This window comes from Eriocheir sinensis, chromosome 15 (genome assembly GCF_024679095.1).
Source record: "Eriocheir sinensis breed Jianghai 21 chromosome 15, ASM2467909v1, whole genome shotgun sequence".
NCBI lineage: Eukaryota > Metazoa > Arthropoda > Malacostraca > Decapoda > Varunidae > Eriocheir > Eriocheir sinensis.
The window spans coordinates 3,996,881-4,021,551 of NC_066523.1; the positions used below are offsets into that span (position 1 = coordinate 3,996,881).

The following is a 24,671-nucleotide window of genomic DNA, read 5'->3' on the forward strand; positions in this document are numbered from 1 at the left end:
TGTGATGAATGCCATATGACAGGCTACAGCAACAAATGTTATTAAAAGATGAAAGATTAGAGTAAATTAAATAATATAATTTTATTCCGATCTATGCCAATAATTATGAATTATATGAGAGTATTTCATGGAGACTTGGTCAACCTATTCCATCCAGGATAGATTTATCAAAAACAAGTCAAACAATCATTTACTAGAATTATATACCATCTACAAGACTCATGGAATTCAGTTTCAACCAACACCATATATGTTTACATATATATATATATTATATATATATATATATATATATATATATATATATATATATATATATATATATATATATATATATATATATATATATATATATATATATATATATATATATATATATATATATATATATATATATATATATATATATATATATATATAGTAACTCAAGTTATTTTTACTTGGGAATAAGTACCCTTTATCCTAGAACAGACAAATGCCTGTGACACAGCTCAGGCAGGGCGCATCTTCTGATTGTCTGAAGATGGCCCTGGCAGCTCGTTACCCAGTGGGCCTACTGCGTGAGTAGTAGGACTCAGCTAGCTGTTATTGCATGGGTCGCTTCCCCAAATTAGAGACATAAATAATAGATGGATTGGGGAGCCTCAAAGGGTCGTAAGGTCAATGTGTAAACCCGAACGTACGGTTGCAATTGGAAATTCTTGAAGGCTATAGTAGATCATATTGCATTAATTAAAACGGCTCACGATACAATAATTGTGATTGTCTCATGGCGAAACTCTTCGGAACCCTTCGAAACGTAGCATCAAAATTTATGAGAATTCACTTGTGTGAATGAAGCTGGTGAAGATTTTTTTTTTCTTTGTGATGACAGATTACCCTTTGAAAATGTTGGCTCAAAAGCTGGTTTAATTGCAGAGTTTACAATACATTAAAAAATAAACCACATCTGCATTTTGAGCAAAGTGAGGCATTTTAACTCTTCTGCTTCACTTAGTATTTATATTTGATCTCGAAGTCTATAATGAAACAATCGGGGCGCTTCTCCAAAGGTTCACTGAAACCCAGTTTGTACGGCGGCCAGTATCAAGTGCTCACACCGCCGCAGTGCCACTGTTCTCACCGCTCGGCAGCCACCAATACAAGAGGTAAGCACTCAGGTTGACGTCACTATGCATCCAAGGGCGGATCCAGCCTTGAGTTTTGGGGGGGGCCAACTGTTCATCGACGACGGACTGTACACATGGAATTAAGTCACATCGGATTGTTAAGCATATATTAATATATAACATATAAGAATCACAATAATCACATCGTAATATTTAAAAACATTGCTTTCATCAGCCTTGACCTTTTTTAATCTTGACATGTATGCATCTATGGTGACGTGCGTCGTCAATATTTAATCTGGTTGAATGTAGATTCCAACATGGAATAAACTGCACAATGATTGGATTTTTAGCCATTTCTGTTGCAGTTTTTAGTCCCATCATGTTGATGGGATAGCAAGTGATTTACCCAATGACCCTTGTTTTACTGTATCTCAAATATTAATGTGTTTTACCAGAAGTTTAGTGACGTGATCGTTAATGCATCAGATCAAAAGACGGACAGTCAACAAGAAGGCAGGCGATTATTTTACTTGTATGTAGAAATTCACCATGGTTTGATCACACTCGAACTCCCGATCCCCACTCAGTTCCCTCGAATGAGCTTTGATGCTCTGGTGGTGACGGGTCTTTGAGGACAGCTGGAACATCAACAGAAGAGTGTCCATCCCAAGGACTGTAGAATAGTTTATTATAAAAAAAAAAACTCGGTTTCTCCACCTATCAGCTTGACTAATATGACCTTGTCAAGAAAAGGTGGGCTTTTTTCACCTGCAACTCAACTGAAAACTCTTCACTCAGAGGGTCCACTGTGTACAACTTCTCAAAGTACTCAGCTCAATGAGCCCGGTCTGCCCATCCAGGTCTGACAAGAGGCAGCCATCTGCTATTCAGATATCTCTAACCTGAGAGGGAGGCTCAGAGCAGAGCTTCTTCATGGCTCAGTTAGCAGGTCAGAGTTAATTCACATTTAAATGGCTCTCGACTTCTGTAGTGAGACCCCTGACATACCTCTCCTTGTCTCTCCACAGGAGAGCTCTAGTCCCATGTGACAGAGCTTTATATTGGTCCCGATTCCCAGCAAGCCTGGCAACGCCACTCTCCTCAATATTTCACCGTCTCCACCAAGGAAAATCCATTCCTAGATCTTGGGTGCTCTCCAGTGCACTCAGTGATAGCTCAAAGCGTCTCACTTTTGAAGGTATCCCACAGTTCTACAGGGTCCTCAAGGGTGTTGAGCACATTGAACCAATTTGACGGTTACTGTATACTCTTGAGCACATGCCAGGATTTTCAGGCCTATCGAGATGAAAAACAATCTCAAGATTCTTCTTGACCTGACACTAAGATTGAGTGTTGCAACAACAAGCCCAAGATCAATTCCAAAGAACTCAGCACTCCAGAAAACTCTTGAGTTCTGAAGGATCCTCCAGCCAGTATTTACAAGGATATGGCCAATCTCCTTAGCCACCCCTCCAGCATTTCTACACGAAGTCCAGCAGTGCAGCTCTGGTCTCTGGTACCAGGAACCTGCAATTCTCAACCTCCTTAAATGATCTTGCAAAATTCATGAGGATGGAGCTGTTGAGATTTCTGGTTCCAGAATCATGGGGACCAACACATAACTCATAGCCAGCCCTGTTAGTGCCAGCACTAGAATGGAAGTCACCCAAGACATGCCTCCTTTTCTTCCACTGCTCATGCTGGACCAGTAGTAGGTGTACCCTCCTCACTGATCTCACCACTGCCTGGCCCCCTCATCCCAGAGAGTCCCACTATATATATGTCCACCCTCAGCCTTGTAAGCACATCTGACAGGAAGGGCAGGCAGTCAGTCATCCTCCGAAAGACTCCGAACTTTCCAGGAGCCCACACGCAGAGCCCTCCGAAGGGTAATCCCAGGCCTGGCTCTGCAGGTTGGCTCTGCTTCTTCACTGTTCTGCCCACCCGAAAACAAAAAGATGGGCTAAGGGGCTCTTCCTTCCCGTAGGCTCACTGTTGGCAGGCTCCCCGGATGCGAATGCATTGGGAGAGCCTGCTGCATGGTTGAGCCCCCCAGCAAAACAGGATTGGGGTTGAGGCTCATTCCACGACTCTTGAGTCTCTGACCTCTATTTCTTGATTTGTTTTTAGCTTGGAGAAATTTTTAAGTACGGGAGAGGGTGCAAACCTCTCCCCCAAACCAGCCCAGATCAGGGATTGGTTTGACCGCTCACCATAGGGCAGGGATGGAGGACCCCTGAGAGGGTAAATCCCCCAGCTACCCAAAGAAAGAAGCATTAGGGGAGGTGGTGGTTGAGTGGTTAGCGTGTGGGCCCCACGTTCGGCGCGTCATGGATGACGTGGGTTCAAATCTGCCGCTACCACCTAGGATTTTTCAGTCACTGCCAAACGGCCTAAAATTACCCACATGCTGTCCTGAAGACCACCTATCAACCCGGACCCCTGAAGACCTGTCAAAGTGAATCAAGAATGAGCTCCGGGGGGCAGCATGAGCCAAGAAAAGACGGCGCCTCTATAAACACTTGCCTGCGCCACAATTGGTTGGGTCCAACCATCAGGCCCTACCAAGAGAGCCTACTGATGCCACAGGCGAAAACGTGAAAAAACAAACAAAAAACAAATAAATAAATAGATAGAAAAATAAAATGAACACAAAGGAGGGAAAAAGAAAGACAGCCTGGGTAGGTTGAGGAAGTTGGATTCCTCATCCAGATAGACCTCCCCAGTACCTTGCCTCTTAGTGATAAACACCTATTTCCTCTGCACAAGCTATCATACATCATTCGTGAAATCAGGCACATCATGTGACTGAGTTACCAGAATATGGTAATTCACACTTCAGACTTGGGCACCACGACTATAGCATGCTATATCCTGCTCCTGCAATTGTTCAGATTTCATCTCTCCACCTGATTCCCTGCCTTCTTTTAATAGTGGCTTAAAAGGTTTCAATGGGTCTTCCAGGAAAGACCAAATGGGCCAAGGCTGCTGCTTCTGTGATCTTGTGAGAATCTTACTTCATGTGACACTGAATGACTAACATTTGTTTAGTTGTCACTGTTCTCATTTAGGCTTCTCGGAGCACAATCATGAAGCCCAGCATGTGTTCAGTACATTAGAAGGAGCAGTGACAGTTGTCTGGGGAGATGTGAGTTTAGTTTGGTGGGGTGTATATTGTGGGCAGTAACGACATCTTGCACTTGTACCCATGGTCCACCTTAGTTCATATACATAGGATTAACATGACTTCTCCTATCCGTCTTAGGTATCTAAATTGGATTCAGATGAGTTTCTTAAATATGTCTTAACTGGTGTGTGTGTATTGAATAATTTTCTAGATTTGCTGCCACAAGCTTTCTTATGCACAATTGCTGCTGGAGGAACGGGAAAAATTCTGCCACATATTGCTGAGGTCCTTTTTGTAATCCAGGTTGATGCAGATATATGGAAAGGGGAAATTCTGGCAGCTGACTGATTACTTTCTCTTACAATGATTGATACTCCCCTAGATGGGGTGGGTGACTGCTGCGTTATTGTTGATGGCACTGACTGGGGCGTGTGCATTCCCCAAGAAGGGGTTGGATCCCTCTGAAATACTCTTGAATAGTCTTCCCCCTAAGCAGGTGAGTTGTATCTAGTGAAGAAAACATCTGTCCATTGCTGACAAGACTTAAGTGTACTAAATTGGAAAGGAGTCTAAATATGTATTTCCTTTAAATATGTATTTCCTTTTGATGCAGTAGTAATCCCTAAATGTTTTACAATCCTGGAGTCGTATTCTGTAATGACATAATATATTTTAGACATAAGCTAACAGGAAGATGTATAAAAGTGCAGTTTGAATGCTTGTCCCCTAATGCTCCAAGCACTCTGTCTTTTCAAGTATGTTATCAATATCTTAAGAATCTAAAAGAAATAAGAAAATTTGAATCATAAGTACCCCTTTCTTTACAGTTGGATTCCTTGGTCGAGCTTCGCTTGCAGAAGCTCAAGGAAGATATAGCGGAGGCCTTTGAGAGTCGGCTGCGGCGTCACCATCGGGACTTGGCTCTGCTTGAGGAGAGGACAGTTGCCCTCCAGCAGGGAGTGGGAGAGCAGCTCCGCTTCCGTCGAGATGCCAGCCCCCAGCAGTACTGGCACTCCTACAACTTTGACACCCATAGAGACAGGGAGTGTGAGTGTTAACTTATTATTTGAGTAACAGGATGAGTTGGTGATCTGATAAAAGGTTTGAATATTGCAAGTTTAAGATACCTGTTCTTAAAGTTTGCCATTAATTAGTCTTGTGTCTTTTTAGTGTTGAAGATAAATAATATTGCTGTGGGCCAGACTCTGGGGAGCATCATTATCGACAAAATTATTCCACTAAATCTCTGGAACTTAGCGGCAATATACAAGGTAAGCTCTTGTACTTTGTATAACGTGTCATTAGATACTTGCTTCATATGGCAGCGAAAAATAAGGGTAGACAAGAACAACCCAAGTTTCATGTACAGTACTGGGTAAACTCAAAATATTCGTGAATTTGTAGCATTCAAAGAGGCGTAGCAAGTAACAAAGTGGACATAATCAAAAGTAGAACAATACATATCATTGGCAATATCAAATCAATGTCACTTGCTTTCAAAATTAATAAAATGTAGTGTATGAAAATAACTTACATGGGTAAATTAAATTTCGGAAATTATTGCACAAGGATACACAAGGATTTCAATAAGCTAAACGAGGACAGTTGGTCTATGCATACATTTGTCAGTCTTGAACTGCATAACTTATTTATTGGTATAATCTCAAAGGTAGGCTATAGGCTTTTTATTTTTGTCATCAGCAAACTTGATTTTATTGTTTATACTACAATCAAGATCGTTGAAGTAAATTATAAACAGTAATGGGCGACTCTGTGGGATTCCTGCAAGGTGTGCCTTTTATTAATTGTATTCTCTTTTCTGCAGAGTGAGGCAAATCGTGGCTATGTGTTGGCCAGAGGGATGCTGCGCCCACTAATGGTGAAGAACTCTTGGACAAGAAGCCTCCATGGGTGTTCCTGCAGCCACATGGCCTACCAAGTTAGAGGAGGAGTTTTCTATGACATAACTTGTTGTTTCAAACGAGTTTTCAATGACAACTTGCTTCAATGACCCTTGGAAAAAGTTATGGCAACTACTGCATCTTTTGTACTCTTAACTTATTTTTTCCTTCCCAATAGATTAGTGACGTGCATAAGGGATGTGCTTGTTGTCACCCTGGCAACTGTCCATGCCCCTCACAGGCAGACACATGTGTTCCATGTGGCGAGCTGTACGCTGCATCTTGTGAGCAACACAGTCAGTATCTTCGCAGCATTTTATGATTAGTTCATGTTATTAGTGTTTGAGAATTTATTGGTGCCATATGACCACAGCAGTTGCAGCACCATGAACATATGCCCTAATCAATCAATCCATTGATAATTTATAAAATGGTGTATCTGCAGGCTGTGCAAATTTAGGGCTACAGTCATGTTTTCATGTTTTCAAATCTCCATCAAATTCAGGTACCTCTCATTTTACACGAGTTTGAAATATTTTGATATGGTTTGATATGATGTTAAAAAGTCCGTATATATTTTTATATCATATGATTTCCTTAGAATAATGTGATGTGATCCAAATCAAAATTTGTGGTAGGAAATTAGTTTTCAGAGTGGCCGCCAGATTCAAGGCATTTTCTCTTTGTTTTTCACTCTTGTTTTGATGGTTTTGGGCTACCATTATGGGTGAACTTACTTGCACTTGATGGTTGATGGTCATTTCAGTTCGTCCTCACACAGTGCACATACTCACTCGTACACATACACACACAATTGAATTTAACTGATTCTAATCTTGTTCAATAATGCAAGACGCCACAAGAAAATGCGCAATATTTTTGGCTGTCATAACTTTTTTATTATTATTAGGAGAGAAGTTTTATTACACCACCATATATATTAGATGAATATACAATTATTGCAAAGAAGAAAGACACCATTTCCACCTCTTTTAAATGTCTAAATTTTCCCCGTGCACAGCATCCAGAGAAATATATTGCCACCCGCACTCTAAGGGTTAAGTCCTGAATACTTCATCTGTAGATATATTTTAGCAAACGGGGCTGGCAGTGGAATATGTTACACTGGTGTGGTAGCAAGTAGCGGGCTTTTTTTTTATTGTTTTCTTTTTTTGTGTGCCCTTGAGCTGCCTCCTTTGTTGTAAAAAAAAAAAAAGTGGACATTATCAAATTTAAATTTAATTCAAATACGTTTACTGCACTCAAGCTCTTGTGTAACTGTGGTAATTATTGACATGTGTGTGTGTGTGTGTGTGTGAATTTAAGTAATTTTGCGGTAACAAGTAGTCAATTTTTGCTGTCTGTTCTAATTAAATCTCAATTTTTTTCTCTGCCAACTCTTGATTGAATTTGGGGTCACCATTTCGGAAAACCAGAGCCTCACCAACTGTTGGTGGAAATGGCTGTTGGTTTCCAGTACTACCTCAAGTACTTTGACTCTGAGCATGGGCTCCAGCGTGTACTCATAGCTTACTATGGCTCCAACTTGTCTTTCTACAGGATAGTGAGTATTCACACGATATACCTTATTATTTTCGATCAGGAGCAGTTTAATTTTGTCACAATGACTTTGGAGCTGAATGCCTTTGTCTCCTTTAACTAGGCAGTTTTAAGTGTCTGGCATCTCTTTACTTTACTGAACTTGATAGACATATCCTTCAGGAAGCTCCCATGGTGTTCCTTTTGACATAATTGGTATTTTCACAGGATGATGATGGGATCCAACTTGTGCAGTATGAGAAAGGCTTGAACACTCAGCTATTAGATAGGAACCTGACGCACCTGAGTTATGGTGAGATTTATAAAAATACTGATGGGACCATACTAAAAGAAAGGTTCCTCCTCACTTTTACTGCAGGAGAAACAAATCACCAATGTTACACCATCAACACTGGCAGGGAAGGATTCGTCGGGATCGTTGGGTGAGTAAACATGGGTTTGCTAAATGCCTGGGTCTGGCAGTAGTTGCAGCTGATTCATCTTAAAACTGAGAGGTAACAACTAGTACAGTAATAACTGATGCTATGCTCATGCTGTTGAATTCTTGCAGCTCATATGAATTAAGCATCAGCTAATGCTAAGTCATCAATTCATGTCTTGGGATGTTAAGTCAATACTTCTTTCAGTATTAATACTTATCACTACTGCCAATAAGAAATGTGTTGAATAAATTAATACTTGAAAGAAAAATCCAGTGACAACTAATTCCATTGGTGTGGTGTTGCAGTGTGCAGTTCTGGAAGGGGAATGGCATAGAGATGAGAGCATGGCAAGTCGGAGGGCGGGTGTTTGTGGGAGTTCTGAACAGAGACTGGCTCGAGATCAAAGAACTGATTAAGGTAACTTTAGGTTAGGGTGAGAGTTGCTGTCTGGAATGGGTGAGAGTTGCTGTCTGGAATGGGTGAGAGTTGCTGTCTGGAATGGGTGAGAGTTGCTGTCTGGAATGGGTGAGAGTTGCTGTCTGGAATGGGTGAGAGTTGCTGTCTGGAATGGGTGAGAGTTGCTGTCTGGAATGGGTGAGAGTTGCTATTCGGAATGTAATGTTAGAATTAATTTGTTCAAACTCCGACTCTTAACTTGCCTAATTCCAGTCACCTCGTTTGCCCAAATATGAGCTCCGAAGCCTACAAGTAATGCACATGTCTAGAGGAACTCCAGTTATCTCCTGGACCAGCTTCAGTATGGCCTTTGAAAGTTATCTGGTGGTGGTGACAGAAAAACAGGCGCAGTTGTACAATTTGGGAAAGAATTACACAAAAATCCAGGATCTTGTCCCTGGTGGTGAGCTGTCGTCCTTCTCAGCCATTATTCCCATGAAAGTAAGTTTTGTAAATATTTCATTGAAACATTATAAACATTGGCAGGTTCCTTAATCCTTATAAACACTTGACTCCACCACGTCTTTTGTATAAATGAACATATCTTGTCCCTCAGATGCAGTGGTTGCAGGGGAGGACAGTATTGTTGGCTGGCCAAGGGCAACATCTGGTTGCCTATGTGTGGCATAGTTCAGTGCAGAAATTTAACCAGGTGGGTACTGTGACGTGAGAAATAGCAATCTAATGAATTGGCCGTCTTTGGAAGCCTGTGCTTATTCAGAACATCAGTGATTCATGTTAAGCTTCTGTTAATGTAGAAAAAAATGTGTTGAGTAATATATAGCTGAATAACTGATTGCCAGACAGGCCAGTACTTGAGGGACCAAATGCTTGCAGCAGCAGTTTTAAGTCTGAAAATATCAGTGTTGCATTTAATACAGTTTCATAGACATGGAAAGTTAACTCGCTACAGTCTCCATTTGATATTCGTAACATAGTATGCCTGAAACACCTCATAGTTTTGAGATCACGTATTCCATCACTCCCTCCTCAACACACATTGCCCTTATCTATAGTACATCACCTGAATATTTTCTGATCACTCAAAAAGTCAACGTTCTCCTATAAAGTCCTTGTCTCCAGAGCATGTGACCTATCTGTTGTGCTTCATTATGCCTAGGTATCTGAAGCGTCCATCATATTTAGTGAAATTTTACTAACACTCATTTCCCTCCATACTTTCATTTCTATCTCTCAGTGGATCCTTTTCATTCAATGCTCTCTCAGTTCATTTCCATACTCAAATCTAGACTTCATTCGTCTCCAGATATCTATACTTTTCCATTATTTCTTGCCTCATGACTAACCTACATTTTGTTTTGCTGCCATTACTCATAGCAAATCGCTACCCCCAGTATCCCTTTCCTACAGGGCTATTACATTCAGATTCTAAGCTCTTTCCTTAATTATATAGTTTTCATCCAAATCTACCAATATTGCAGCTTGCTCATGGAACAATGGACTGATCCAGTTTACCGAGGCTCAGGTTTTCATGATGAACCCCACTTGCTGTCTTTTTCTGTATACCTATTAAGTGCATATAGAAGAGCCAGTGCAACATCACATATCCTTGATGCACTCCTACATCATTCCTAAATTTCAGGCTCGTGCTTCCATCGCATACCAACCTTTTTTATTGTCAAGAACGCAAATACTGTAATACATTTGTGCATACACCATAAACCTTGGAAGACATCATACATTGTCCAGCTGCCCAACCTGTCATATTTTAGCATCTAATCTTTATTCTCTTTTCAGATATTTATCCTTTTAATTACAGTGGCAACTTCTGATTACATATCTTTTCAGTTCAAACATTTTTGTCATTATACCCTCGGTTGTCTCTCATCAAATGCTGTTATATACTTTCTTCCTACAGTGGAACAATTTTGAATTCACATTGGTTCACACACAACTTTGTTTAAAGCAAGTAAGTCTGATTAAAACCAGAGCAAACACACAACTGTTTCCTATCTCCTGCCACATCATTGACAACTGAGGCTTTGTTCATCATCCACCTCTCAACACCCCCATTACTCTTACCTTTTTTTATACATTATAATCCTAAACTGGGATGTCAGTCTTGCAAAAGAGCTTTCTAGTTAACTTCCTAACATGGATCCTATTTCCTCCAGGCCTACTCAACTCGCCTTGGTGTCCATATACCCAACTGGGACATTAGCTTTGCCATCTTTGATTCTTTCAGACGTAAGAGCCTGGTGAGTATCTTTTAATTAGTTCAAGTGGTTACCTCATTACAAACTCGTTTGCTTGCCAAAATATGACAAAATATATGCAGGTCACTTTGAATAGTATGAAGTATATGAAGATAATATCTGAATAATACACATACAAAATGTTTCATCTACTGTAGGTTTTCGTGCAAGGTGTTGCAGGCCCTATGACTCTGAATGTAGAGGCTAGCCTAAAGGAGGCAGAAGACCCAGTGGCTAGACAGATCAAGGCCCTGCAGGGGTTAGTTCAGCCGCTCCAGGTAAGTTGGTTGTTGAAATTTGCACAAATCACTATCATTGTACGACTGTCAAAGGAATGGAAATGTGCATTAAAACCTATTTTTCAGGTAGAGTTTGATAGACAGTCCCGCGTGCTGGGGGAGGTTCGCAATGTGCTGCAGCATGGGAGTGGTGGGGATGTGTTTGACGGAAACATCACAGTGTTCGGTGGGATTCATGTTCATGGGGTTAGTGTTGTTCATTTAACCTGACAACCATGAAGAGCAAGAGACACACTGTGCAATTGCATCATTTACATTTTACCTAATGGATTTTTTTTAATGCTCTTTTTCCTGCCCTTGGAATCTGACCAGATATTAGATACTGATAACCTCAAATCAAAGAGAGTTCTGCTGGAAACCCCCAACCTGAGTGGTCAAGTAACCCAGCAGACTTATGAGCAGAACGTCGGTGAGATGTCTCAATACTACAAGCTTCTTGATGCCCTGAACCATACCGTTATCAACGTCCACCACAGACTAAATGGTGAGTTTTCCTTGTGTTTTTGTCTGTTAGGGGATTCCTCAAATATTATAAAGAAAATAAGAGACTCGGCCATACTCATGTCTTGAGTCTTGCAGGTGAGTGTTTATCTTTGCAGATGCTGTACCCACAAAGGGAATCCATAAACGTATAAATGGAAGGAAAACCATTTTGAATGGTGGTATTAATGCTGCAGTGCTCAACGTTGACCGCCTCGGTGTGGGTCGGCCATTGGACATTTTCGAGGAACCACTGCCTCTCGACGACATGCTAATCAACGTAGTCAGGTGAACTTATTATATTGCATTTGGTTTCCTTGTTGATTTTTAGTTGGTCTGCCACACATATATTCAAATTCTTGATTAATTTTGTTACAATAAATCGTTCAGGGTTCGTGACACAAGAATGGTCACTGGGAGTAAGAAGTTCCTCCAGACTCTGTCTGTGCAAGAGCTGAGTGTTGAGTACCTGGACGATGTGCCTGTCAAGGATCTGGTAACCTCCGAGGGTGACCACATCATTGGCGGGTCGACTGTTTTTTCCCACCTTATGGCTCAGACAGTGATTCTTTCTCCTGGGGGAACTGTGGGAGGCATTGATCTTTCTGAAGAAGTAGTGTTCCTGAATGATAATGCAACTCTAGGTGTGTATTTTTAACTTTTGGTAGCATTCTTATGTAATGGAGTGAAACTTATTTGATTTTATGTCAGAACTTTGTTCACAAATAAAGGTGTATAAAGAAGTTTTCTATTTGGCAGGTGCATGCAACTTTCAAGGTGCAGTTAAGGTAGACAGCCTCACTGCCATGTCGAAGGTGGTGGACGGGGTCGACATTCAACGCCTGAGCAGCCGCACCCTCACGACTCTAGGAGGGACAGTGCAGGGATCACTCTCATTTGCCAGTCCACCAGATATCAGTATCTTGAACACAAACAGAATTATGGGAGTTAACATCAGCAAATTCATGGAAACTACGGTGTTCAGACACAAGCCAGCAATGGCAAGTGGGCGGTTAGTCGTCCCATCAGTTGAGGTGCGTGGGGATGTAATTGTGGCTGGATTCATCAACTCAAAAAAATTCCCTGACAACTATGTAATTAATGGGGACAAGACCATCGACTTTGGGTCACAGTGGTTCCAACAGGTCCACTTTGGTAGCCTGAACATTGATTCTCTTGGCCACGTGGATGGCATCCTGCCCTCCAACATAGTGACCTTACACACTCCACAGACCATTTCTGGGCTCAAAAAGTTTGCCAGAGGTGTGTACATCGAAAGTGACCTAAATATAGACTCTAAAATAATAGATCGAGTAAATCTGGATGAACTTAACAGTTCTCTAGCCAACATCAAGTCAGGAAGTTGGAAGTTTGATGTCGTCTTCGAGCAGTTCGTGACAGTTCCTTCAGTTTCTTGCACAGGGAACCTTAATGGCCTTGACTGGGCTGTCTTTGTAAATGACTTAGTGTATGATGATGTCCCATCTGTAGTGATAAATTCTGAGAAAGTTTTCAGAAGCGGACTGACCATCGAGAATGTCATATTTCACAAAACCTTAAACAGTGAGAGCTTCAATAATCTAGTTAAGATAACTACGGACAGCAGCAGCAGTGGTGAACTGCAAATTGTCACTGGGGAGAAGACCTTCTTAAAGAATGTAACATTTGATTCCTTAATTACACTGCTGGTGGGTGGTGTTGATGTTAAGAAGATTGCCCAAACTGCACTGTACCTGAATAAGGTTGGTCAAGTTGTAACTGGGACTAAAACTTTTGCCCAGGTGTTAAGGGTGGAAGAGCTGGTGGTCACTGGAAGAATCAGCAGCCTGGATATTGATCAAATAGTTAGAAAAAGCACAGACCAGGTTTTCGCAGCACCACAGTCACTGCTCTATGCCAATTTTAGTGACTTAAGAGTAACTAGCATTCACATGGCTAAAGAAAACACCATCAATGGGGTGGACATCTCTTTACTGAACAGAAAGCGAGTCAGCATGACTCTCCCTGGCTACTATTCAGGAGTCCTCACAGTAGAGGGGTCTGTTATGTCACACACAACTCTTACCGTCGGTAAAATCAACGGATATGTGGCTAATCACCTGACTGGTAACTTGGTGATGAAAGATGAATCTTCTTATATATCTGGTTATGTCAAATTCACTTCTCTTAGTGTTGAAGGACCGATCACTACCCACAACCAGATCGGGGCCAATGGGCTTAACATCAGTGACATCAATCAGAAAGCTATCCACCTGACAGATGACATAATGATCACAGGAAGTGCAACTTGGAATGAGCTAGTCTTCAGGCAGGACGTGGCGGTAAGAGGACTGGTCAGCGGTGTGGAACTGCAGCGACTAAGTGACAGCGTGGTGTATCTGGATCAGGTGTCAAGCCAAATTATTACAGGTAAGAGATACAGTATGCATATATAACTGGTACCTGTATCTATTTGTTGGCATGTCATATAATTTTTATATATATACAGGGGATCCTTGGGTTATGACAGTCTTGACCTACGACGTTTCATGGTCACGATGTGGTCCCCATAAATGATTAAATAATTTTTGTTTCAACTTCCGACGTTTGCTTCGTAAATACGAACTTTGCGTGGGAACTAGTTTCTTGAGTGCAAGTGAAGGAGGGCGATGTATCTCGTAGGCTACCTCTCCAACACTCTGATGTCTGAGAGCGGCTGACGTATCTATTACGTCTCTGACACTTTACAGGTTAAAGAATTAAATTGTCGACATCCTCCCTTACATTATTTTCTTTATATTTAAAATCACTAACAGGAAAGAAGATCTTCAAACTGGGCCTGACAGTACACAACAACCTGGAGGCCTTGGCCATAAATGGGATTGACCTGAGGACGCGTCTTCTTACTCGCCACACAGAGCAGGTCATCACTGCGCCTTATTACTTTGTCAGTGTGGATGTTAGGGCGGCCCTTCACATACTGGGTCTGTACAACAACCAGAACCTTGCTGGCCTCGTCTCCCTCGGCCTCAGCGGCACAGATGTTGTCAAAGGTTTGAGGAGTTTGTTTATACAGCATGGTTCAATAACATTATATTGAGTAGTTCATGCAGGTGTAGAGTCACTTTTGGTTTCCAGTTTATTATATTTTTATTATATAACAAGTGGGTATCTTACTTCAGGAAAGGTGATCTTCCACGGGGAGGTGAATGTCGGCCACCTGCACTTGGCTGGTTTATACAATGGGGTGGACACGGCCGAACGCTTGGCTGACTCAATCTCCCTCTACGAAACGAATGTAACTGTGACAGGCATGAAGACATTTATGACCAACGTGACCTTCCAGACCTTAGACGTAACGAGTATCAATTATGTTCCTTTAAGAGACTACCTACAAAAATTAGTCCGGATCAACTCTGATATTCACCTGCCTAAAGGAGTGACGGTAGAGGGTGGTCTCTGGGCGCCATTCGTCAGTGTCAACTCACTTGTAGTGGAGGCAAGTGGCTGTGTCTAATTATCATATTCTTGTATTAACCACAGGATTACAAGAGAGAGTGTATGAAACATGTATATAGTATTTTCATTATGGAAGGCAAAGGAAGAATAGTTGTTGAGCCTATTTCTTTGTTGTATGTCCATAGGGGAAGGTGGATGGTGTGGATTATAACAAACTAATGATGGAAGCAATTTACCTTGACCGGAACCAAACCATCGGCAGTTCTTTGGTAAGTCTGTAGTAAGACAACAAGTGAGATAATGACATCCGCCAAGTTCCAAAATAAGAAGAAACCAAGATAAATACATAAAACAGTTGCTGTATTTGTATGCATATAATAATAATGTAAATCGTGTTTTTTCAGTTATTTCATGTTCATCGTATCTAAACATGGTATGATAATTTGGAATTTACCCTTTGGTTGGATATTCAGGTATTCAAGAAGGATGTACAAGCCCAGGGACCAATTAAAACTACACTTTTGAATAATCTGAACCTGGAGACTCAGTACTTAACCACCAACACTGAGCAAACTCTGCCTGAGAGCCCGATCTTTAGAGATGTCACCACTGCTCAGGTGGATGTGGACGGCACCGTGAACTCGTGGCATCTCCGAGAAGAAGTGATAGCCACAATGAAGGTAAGTAGACAATAAATACCTCATGGCTTAAAACCAGGTACATTTAGGGTAGTTTACATAAAAGTATAGAGCATATGGGACTTTCATTAGTTACACTTAGTTCAAAGAAAACTAAGCAGAATGACCATTCAAGTAGAGAATTTGAGGCAACATAATTCCCACCTACCCATCACTGGCAAGCAACTTGCCACTTGCTTGACCTGTGTGAATGTGGACTTGGTTGTATTCCTTTCTAGCTCAACATCTGAAGTCTGCTACCATCCATGTTGTATACATTATTGTACTCATTAATGCAGCATATTTGCACATTTCATAAAATAAACCATCGCTGTTCCAGCCAGTAGGTGGCCAGACTGTGTATGGCAGCCTGACTCTACTGGGCCGGGTAGAGGTGACAACGGATCTGCTTGTGACTGGCCTCGTGGGGCGTGGCATGTGGCTTGACCTGGCACTGCAGACTGTGAACCTCCACCAAAACACTCAAATTGAAGGTGTTGTACCAATACTAATAGAAAAAGTAATGCTATTTGAGCTAATATGAACTCTTTCAAAATTACATTTGTATAAAAGCTGATCTCATAAAGTCAACCCTTTACCCTCATCAAGGCTTGGTTGAAAAATATACTTAAACTTAGAAAATCAATAATATTAGTAGTTTTGACAGTGGTAGAAATAGTATAGCAGTAGCAGAACCACTAATAGTAATAATAGTGGGAAAAGTAGTAGTGTAAGTAGTGGTAGTAGTAGTTGTTGTCTTCATTCTTGTAGTAATAGTAGTAGTAGCAGCAGTAGGGGTAGTAGTAGTAAACAGCAGAAGGATTCTGTAGGATGGGAGTTTGAAGGATTATATCAGTCACCCTTCTTAGGCCCTGATTGTATGTAAGCATTGTTCCTGCAGGAAGGATAGATAGAAGTTGAAAGGCAGAGGCAGAGTTTGGCCACGAAGGGTGTTAGCATGGAAGCAGTTTTTTAAGGACAAAAGGAGTAACTTTGTTGGGTCAATATGCTCTCTGATGATTCAGGCCAGACAAGGAACTATTTAGAAGTGTTTTATGGGGATTCTGAAATCGTGGTAATTTTCTGAAAATGTTTGAATGAAGAGTTCAGCTTAAGAGATATGTGACAGCTGTAATGCTATCATGATTAAAAGGAAAAGTGGGAAAAATGAAGATGTGAAATTGTTTGAAATCTGAAAAATAAGTGTGATACCAATATTTTCTGTTGATGAAATCTTTTGGGGGGTTGTCAAGGAATAGATTTGGCTCAATTCATAACTTGTGCAATTTTTAGTAACTACAGGACTCTGGTATCTTAAATGGTCTATCTCTACTTCATTCCATTTTGTCTTTTATTCTTTGTGCATTAGGCATGTTGGGGTTGCTCTACCTATTGCACTCTTCTTTAATGAATGATGATAGTAATAGAAATACATAATAGTAATAAGTAATAATAGAGTAGTAATAATAACAACTTACAATAACAATGATAATAATAATAATAGTAATAATAATGACAATTTTAACAAGTTGGGTAAAGAAGGAAGGAGAAACAGTTGTTAAGCCGAGTTTATCCTCGATTAGTTTTGCTTTTCCTTCTGCAGGGGAACTGAGATGGCTCAGGTGTCATTTTGCTATACACAGGTCACATTAGATGCCCTGCTTGCCATTCAGAGGCCAGGTCAGAGGTCAGATCATGCCCCTTTGTCCATCTCCTGGTAGCCAGCATGGTGGTGTGCTCTCGTTCTCCTCCCAGGCCGTGTTGCTCTCACCCCAACGGCTATACGTATCTTGGCAGCCGACGTGGCCTATACAACATCTCCGGTCCTTTTGTTGATGTTGCAGTTTGTGGTGAAGTGTGAGACCTCCATGAATTTCCTCTTTTTCTGTGCAGGCCACTCTCCATCACCTTTGTACCATCTCACTCTGGCAAGCTGCCATTTGGTTAATATGGTCCACCAGGGTTAGGTGGCAGTGTCTTACATCCGTCCTGTGTTCCGTAAGCCTAACATCCAGCCCCCTACTGGTCTCACCAAAGTAGCTGCACTCACACCCACTGCAGCAGAAAAGAGAGAAAATTCAAGGAGGCCTTGTACATCACCACGAACCACATAAAAAAAAGACTGGAGATGTAGTATGGGCCATGTCGGCTGCCAAGATGTGTACAGCTGCTGGCGTGAGAGCGGCACGGCCTTGGAGGAAAGCGAAAGTAACACCTCCATGCTGACCACTGGAAGATGGGCAAAGAGGAGGGATCAGACCTCTAACCTGGCCTCTGAGCAGTGAGTGGAGCATCTCATGTGACCTGTAGATAACAGGATGACAGCTGAGCCACCTCGGTTCCCCTGAAGTAGTGAAAGTGAAACCAGACTGGGATAAACTCAACACGCCCTTGTTTCCTACCTCATCTTTTACTCAATAATATTAGTAATACTATTAGTAATAATATTAGTAATAATAATAGTAATAATAATAATAATAATAAATAATAATAATATAATAATATAATATAATAATAATATAATATAATAATAATATAATATAATAATAATATAATAATAATATAATAATAACATAATAATAATAATAATATAATAATAATAATAATAACAGTAATAATAGTGATTACAATAATTATCAAGAAAATATTTTTTGACAGCTGTTCAGCTTGTCTCAGTAGCATTATTCAAGATTTACATAGATTTACATAGAAAATCAGACCACACAGACCCCATGGTCCAGACTTGGTGGTCTGTCCTTAAACCTAAGTGATTTTACATTAATCAGAAGACTCCAAAACGTTGCATTTCTACTCTAGTTGATATTAAGTTGAAGGAAGTGACGGTCGAGCTTATTTTTGAAGGAGTCAATCGTGTTACACTGGACCACTGATGATGGGAGCTTATTCCATTCTCGCACTACAATGTTGGTGAAGAAAAATTTGGTGCAGTCTGAATTTACTTGTCTACATCTGAGTTTTACGCCATTGTTCCTCGTGCGCAAAGTGTCATCGATCATAAACAATGTTGATCTGTCTACATTCGTGAAACCATTAAGTATTTTAAAACATTCGATCAGTTTTCCTCGGAGGCGACGTTTCTCAAGAGAGAACATGTTAAGGGTAGAAAGCCTTTCTTCGTAGGATTTGTTGCGCAAGGAAGGGATAATATTCGTCTGACGCTGAACACCTTCTAATTTAGCAATATCCTTTGCATGGTGGGGAGACCAAAACTGTACCGCATATTCCAAGTGGGGTCTGACTAAACTGTTGTAGAGCGGGAGTATTACATCTTTATTCTTAAATAAAAAGTTTCTTTTAATGAAGCCCAACATTCTGTTCGCTTTATTTGCTGCATCGATGCATTGCTGTGAGAATTTGAGGTTTGACGCGATTTTGACCCCCAAGTCCTTGACGCATTGAAAGCTTTTGAGTTTAACGCCGCGCATTTCGTAATCAAACTTTTTATTCCTCGTTCCAACTTGAAGGACCTGGCACTTGTCTACGTTAAAGGGCATCTCCCATCTATCCGACCAAGCTGAAATTTTGTGCAAATCCTCTTGGAGGCTTTGCCTGTCTTCGTCGGTGAGAACCGAGTTACCAATCCAGTATTTTACTGTACTGTACACCTGTATACCACTGTATACTGTATACCAGTTTATGAAAATGGAATTTAAAGCTTCTATTCATAGCTCATAGAAATTATTGCTAATATTTCTTTTAACTGTTTTGCACTCTTTTTGTACAGGTTCAATAAGGTTCGTGAATCCAGTGGTGGCATCAACTCTGATGAGCCCAAGTAGCGTGGTGAATGAGGTTGACTTGAAGGCCTTGTTGACTTTTGCCTGGTATGTCGACCAACAGATTACCATCAAGGTCCCCATAGAGTTTCATGGACCTGTCGTGTTTGAGGTGCGTTGGACACTAGTGGTCTCCTCATTGGGCAGCTCCGGCTCCCACAAAATGCTAGCTTCTTGGCCTAAACGTGATACATGTGAAGTTTGTATTATCAACAATAGAAGTTTTTAGACAACCTATAAGTTACTTAATCATGAGCCACTGTCAATTGATGCCTTTCCCAAGGTATAGATTAAACAGCTCTGAGCCACACAGTTGCAATCTCTGCCAGTACTTCTTATTGCATTAATGTCACCTTAAAAAATCTACTTTGTATGGAAATTGTCAGTTAATCCATTGCTAGGCTCATTGTATAGTTTTCAGTATGAAATACTGAATAGGTTTTTCAGTTTTTCACACTTACTGTTGTAGGGAGCACTGCTGACTAACAACACTCAGGATCCCAAGCAGCTAGAACATCTTCAGCATCAGCTGATATCTGCAGCCATGCATCACAGCGATATGGCCAAAAACCTAACGGTGAGTGTAATATTTCAATAAAGATACTCTTAAGTATGGTTGAGGCATGCAAGAGGAGGAGACATCCATGTATACTTACGAGACACAAAACTAAGGTGAGGCAAGTAAGGCATTAAGAGGTTTGAAAGTAGGCAAATAGAAGACAGAACACCCAGACTGCGGAAAAATGTGGCAGAAGGTACCACACTTGAACGTTTCCTCTGCAACTTGAATTTACCCGCACACAAGGCCACAACAAAACGTTGGTGGCTCTGTGGCGGCCAAGGCAGGCAGCAATCTTGTTAATCTCCACTCCTCCTTGCCTCAGAGCAATGATATAGGCCCTCTCCACCTTGCCCGTGGTAGCCCTGACCATTGTTGTCCTGGTAAATATGAGGGCAGCTTCACTCCACAGGGCAAAAACGTACGTGTGGACAAAAGTGGGAACAAAAAACACAGCCACCAGTACCTCGAGGTCTTGAGCTACTGACAAGGTGTTGCCGCTACATGATCAGGGTTGCCATCTGAGAGTTGCCAACATTAACCATTTGAGGCTGGGCAAGAGAAAATAAGTTTTATGGGGGATGGAGTTGCAACCCCTTTTCTGTGTCTCAATGGGAGGTCACAACTACTACTGTCAACACTGCACTACTTAAATTCCCCCCCAAAATATATAGTTTCATTGAAAAGTGTACACAAGTAACAGTTTCGTTATACCCTTGCATTATAAGTATAAGCTCTGTTAGGTAACTTGATGTTGGCAAGTCTTTGATGTTATCTAATGGTAAGTGGTTAATTCAAATGTCATCATATGTATAAATTGGCTTAACTCTAGATGCAACTTTGTAATGATAATCAAGTTACCTTGAGAGATATCAATCTATGTTTTCTGTTATTAAACAGACGCTGTACAAAGAGACCTGTAGTCAAATTGAGCCAATGTACAAGCAGCTACAGGATGCCATCTACGAAGGTGACCATTTCGAGGCCCTATACGAGGATCAGCTGCCGCACCACCGCCATGCCTCGGAGGCATTTTATGTAAGTGGTGTTCCAAGCACTTGTTAAAACTATCATCTGGCATGCATATATGTGTACATGTACATGTGTGTGAATTTACCTATTTGTAGTATACAGGGCCTGAGCTCAGTTTCAGACAGTCCTGTCTCCCAATCTATATTTGTCCAACTTTTCTTTCACTATATGGACACTGCCCCTTTCAGCAATGTCTTTGTTTAGCCCATTCCATGTACCCACACTGCTGTATGGCTCCATCTATACACTCTGTCCAGGTCTTTTTGCAGCTCCTCACAATCTTCCTCTGTCCTCACTTTTCTTATTAACTATGCATCATCTGCAAAAAGGCTCATATAACTTTTTATACCCTTTGGCATATTGTTTATATATATTATGAACATTAGTGTGTGTGTGTGTGTGTGTGTGTGTGTGTGTATTAATGAAGTGATGCATATACTTGTAGTCCATTTTTTGTTGGTATTCATCATCAGGCCTTCAATACCACCTTCCTCGTGGTGAGTTGGAAGGGAAATGACAACTGTGAGACGGCTTGGTATAATTTCGAAAGTGACACAAAGGAACTACGAATAAGGGCAATTGAAGAAACCTGGGCACACCACTGGCTTTTCCTCGGAGGCACCATGGAGGAGGTGAGTGAGGGTTGTGTTGAAGGATCGTTCTAACACTTAGCCATTTTATTTGTTTTATATTTTTCACTTAATAAAATTACCAAAACTTTCAAGAGTTATTTTCAGGGACTTTGACATAAAACAGTGTTCACAGTATGGCAACAGCTTCATTATGCTGCTCCTTTAGGTTATGTTATTATATGATCCTTTGATATTTTTACTAAAAGAAAAAATACTACTACTACAATATTTGATCCTTCTAATATATTAAATGGTCTACCCTCTAATAATATCCTTGGGTAATGGGTTATTATCCACCACAGATTTGTTGGACCATGTGATAGAGATGGGCACTGAGGCCACATGCAGCTTCAGCATAAGCTTTGCTTTAAAATTAAAAATAGATAAAATAAAGGAAAATCAATAGATAAAATAATGACGAGAAAAATAAGCGTAGTGCAGAGTACATTTATGGAGGGGAAGTTTAATCGTAATATATCGAACAAATCTTGATGGTAAAACTACACAAGTGCCAGTACATGAATGATGATAATGGTGGGCTGAATTTCTATCAATAGAATATAATGATAAAGAAGAAAGTTGTATTAAGGATGTATGGTGTACGTATGTTTTCCATTCTTTTAGTTGAAGCATAACTTGCAGGTGTATGTGGCAGCGGTAGCCTCGGCAACCGTTGGGTTCTGTGACCCTACCAGCGCTATTTGGAGGGTGACGAACACAACCATCACGGTAGGGAGTCAAGTGTTGGTAATACATTATGTTCATTACTCATGTTTTCTTTTCATATAAATGGACGGAGAAAAAAAAAATTTTTTTTTGGATAGTTCATAGTTGAGGTATGCAGCATGCACATCAATTCGTTCTCGGTTCTGTCCCAAAGAAATACCGGTCCCTGAAGAATGGTGAGCGCCTGTCCATGTTAAGGACTGGGTACCTGGTTACTCTGAGGATCCACTCCTCCGACGCCACCACCACCTACACACTAAACTTGGCGTCGGGTGAACTAGTGCTGCGGCAGACTATATCTGAAACCTTTGGTGAGTTTTTAGATTTTAACATTGATCAGAAAAAGGAATCCTTGGTTCTCAGATACTGACTCTGGACTATTTAATGCGTACTCTCTCATCTACCTTCCAGAAATCTACTCAACTATCTTGACTAGAGAGGGTCAGATAGTTACTTTCCGAAGCAACAAGGGGCGTGGAACACTGCTGGTGGACGACAACGAAGGAGAAGTGGTTGAAGCAGAACGTAGCATTGACGACTGCATGCTGCTAGAGGAGGATGGACGTGTATATCTCCTTCTGGCAGTGACCAGAGAGGATATGAATAGGAATGAGTTTCTGCTGGAGGTGAGCTCTGAATAATCTGACTATTAACAAGTTAAAAAGGTGAGCGGGAGAGGGCAGGGAAGATTAACTATCCACCAATGAATTTTCACTGGCAGCATTTAGCATCACACTGTCAGTGTCACATAGGTTAGTGACATACTTTCTGTAAATACAGGATGATTTACATTGAGGGGCTCTCTAATGGACTCTTGAAAATTAACACGCACTGAAAAAATTGACTATCTGAACAAGGAACATTTTCACTAATCTGCTGCAGTTTTTGTTAGATCCAGCTAAAGTTTCACACCACTCCTCTTTTACCTGTCCACCCACAAGTATAAGGCTGAAGGAATTGAATTTCGAACTCTATATTGCTTCTTTAGTGTGGCTGCACCTCATGGTAGTTTGTCCTATAATTGTTCATCATGATGGTATAAGTCATCATGAAGGAAAGTGGTTTTCTTTTGTCTTTTTTATGACCACCTTCACAGCTACATTCGGTGGATTTGGCAACGAGGACACTCCACTGGGAAAGTGTGCACAAGATGGCTGGCAAAACTCTGCTAACCGTCTTCTATGCCGGGAGCCCCACCACTGGTTCTTACATGGTGGTGACTTTGCAGGAGGGTCACACGCCTATCATCTACAGCCTAGTAGGTCAGTACACTTACCTGGCTAGCTAAGTCATGGGCCTATTGGCGACCTAATAAGCTGTGTTATATAGTCGTAAAAATTTATTTCTATTTGTCCAACAATTTAATTCCAGGAGCAACTATGCAAGAGTTTGCAACCCTCAGCACCCAAAAAGTCTCCTGGATAGAGCATGTAGAAATGCCCAGCCAACTCTCCCCATATCTTCCTCACCACCTCCTGCTGCTTGGACAACACAACAGATCCTACGTCTTCACGAGACTGGTCATGCGGGGCGGCACAGTGCCCCACAGGGACCTCATCTGTGATTAGGAGATTTATCTCTTGACGAGGACCTTTCTCCATTAAAGCTACAATGACCAAATTTATATGACATCTGATGTACTGATGGCAGGCATAATGTATGATTTATTAGGTTAAAATAATACAGGTGATAAAATATAATATTTTCATAAAAGAAATTATGCTGTGAGTTTTCTTCCCATCTTTTTTGTGGATTGATGATTTAAGAGTAGCAGACAGCGGTTAGCCAAACTAAATGGTAATGCTAAAAAGGCCGATTTCATTTCCGTATATATTCCCATCTTTGTAATAGAGAGCACAAACATTCACCACCGACAATAAGGAGATATGAAGTGTTGATCGCTCTGTAGGGAAATGGTTCCTCAATTATACATACTGAGCATCCTTCTTTCATGTGTGGACAGGAGAGCGAAAGTTGTGGATGAGCTGATTGAAAGTAAAAAGAGAGGCAAATTGTACTTGGGATTTCTGGATATAGAGGAAGATTGACTAAATAAAGATATACAGAGTCAGAAAAGATTGGGCGGGGTGTCATGATTGTTAACATTGTGAAAAGTATATTATATGGTAAGTTGGTAGTGAGAGAGGCTAGGTGAAGAATGAGAGGAGTAAGGCAAGGATCAATATTATTCCCAACCGTGTTTAGACTACACAGGGGAATTAGTTGTCAGGATGAAA

General features: G+C 40.9%; 1 protein-coding gene across 1 annotated transcript; it reads left to right on the top strand.

Annotated features, from left to right (window-relative positions):
- The first annotated feature begins 996 nt into the window (after positions 1-996).
- On the top strand, positions 997-24,154 carry LOC126998786 (uncharacterized). The gene is made up of 32 exons (XM_050860826.1): positions 997-1,148; positions 4,622-4,735; positions 5,067-5,286; positions 5,410-5,510; positions 6,065-6,178; positions 6,319-6,436; positions 7,577-7,704; positions 7,908-8,122; positions 8,428-8,539; positions 8,792-9,019; positions 9,135-9,230; positions 10,714-10,797; positions 10,953-11,072; positions 11,160-11,279; positions 11,406-11,577; positions 11,693-11,861; positions 11,964-12,217; positions 12,333-13,982; positions 14,369-14,605; positions 14,735-15,051; positions 15,197-15,280; positions 15,485-15,691; positions 16,029-16,182; positions 19,434-19,597; positions 19,955-20,062; positions 20,945-21,082; positions 21,550-21,708; positions 22,351-22,437; positions 22,589-22,745; positions 22,846-23,060; positions 23,531-23,696; positions 23,806-24,154. The coding sequence occupies exons 2-32, from the start codon at positions 4,622-4,624 to the stop codon at positions 24,000-24,002; spliced, it is 6,405 nt and encodes a 2,134-aa protein (XP_050716783.1). The 5' UTR covers positions 997-1,148; the 3' UTR covers positions 24,003-24,154.
- The last annotated feature ends 517 nt before the right edge of the window (positions 24,155-24,671 follow it).

What these genes read in the sequence shown, in the direction of transcription:
- LOC126998786 (XM_050860826.1), top strand. Translation starts at nt 4,622, where the DNA reads ATGGGGTGGGTGACTGCTGCGTTATTGTTGATGGCACTGACTGGGGCG. An exon ending in GAATGATAATGCAACTCTAG is followed by an intron (nt 12,218 to 12,332) that starts GTGTGTATTTTT and finishes TCTATTTGGCAG; the next exon opens with GTGCATGCAACTTTCAAGGT. An exon ending in GACTATATCTGAAACCTTTG is followed by an intron (nt 22,746 to 22,845) that starts GTGAGTTTTTAG and finishes TCTACCTTCCAG; the next exon opens with AAATCTACTCAACTATCTTG.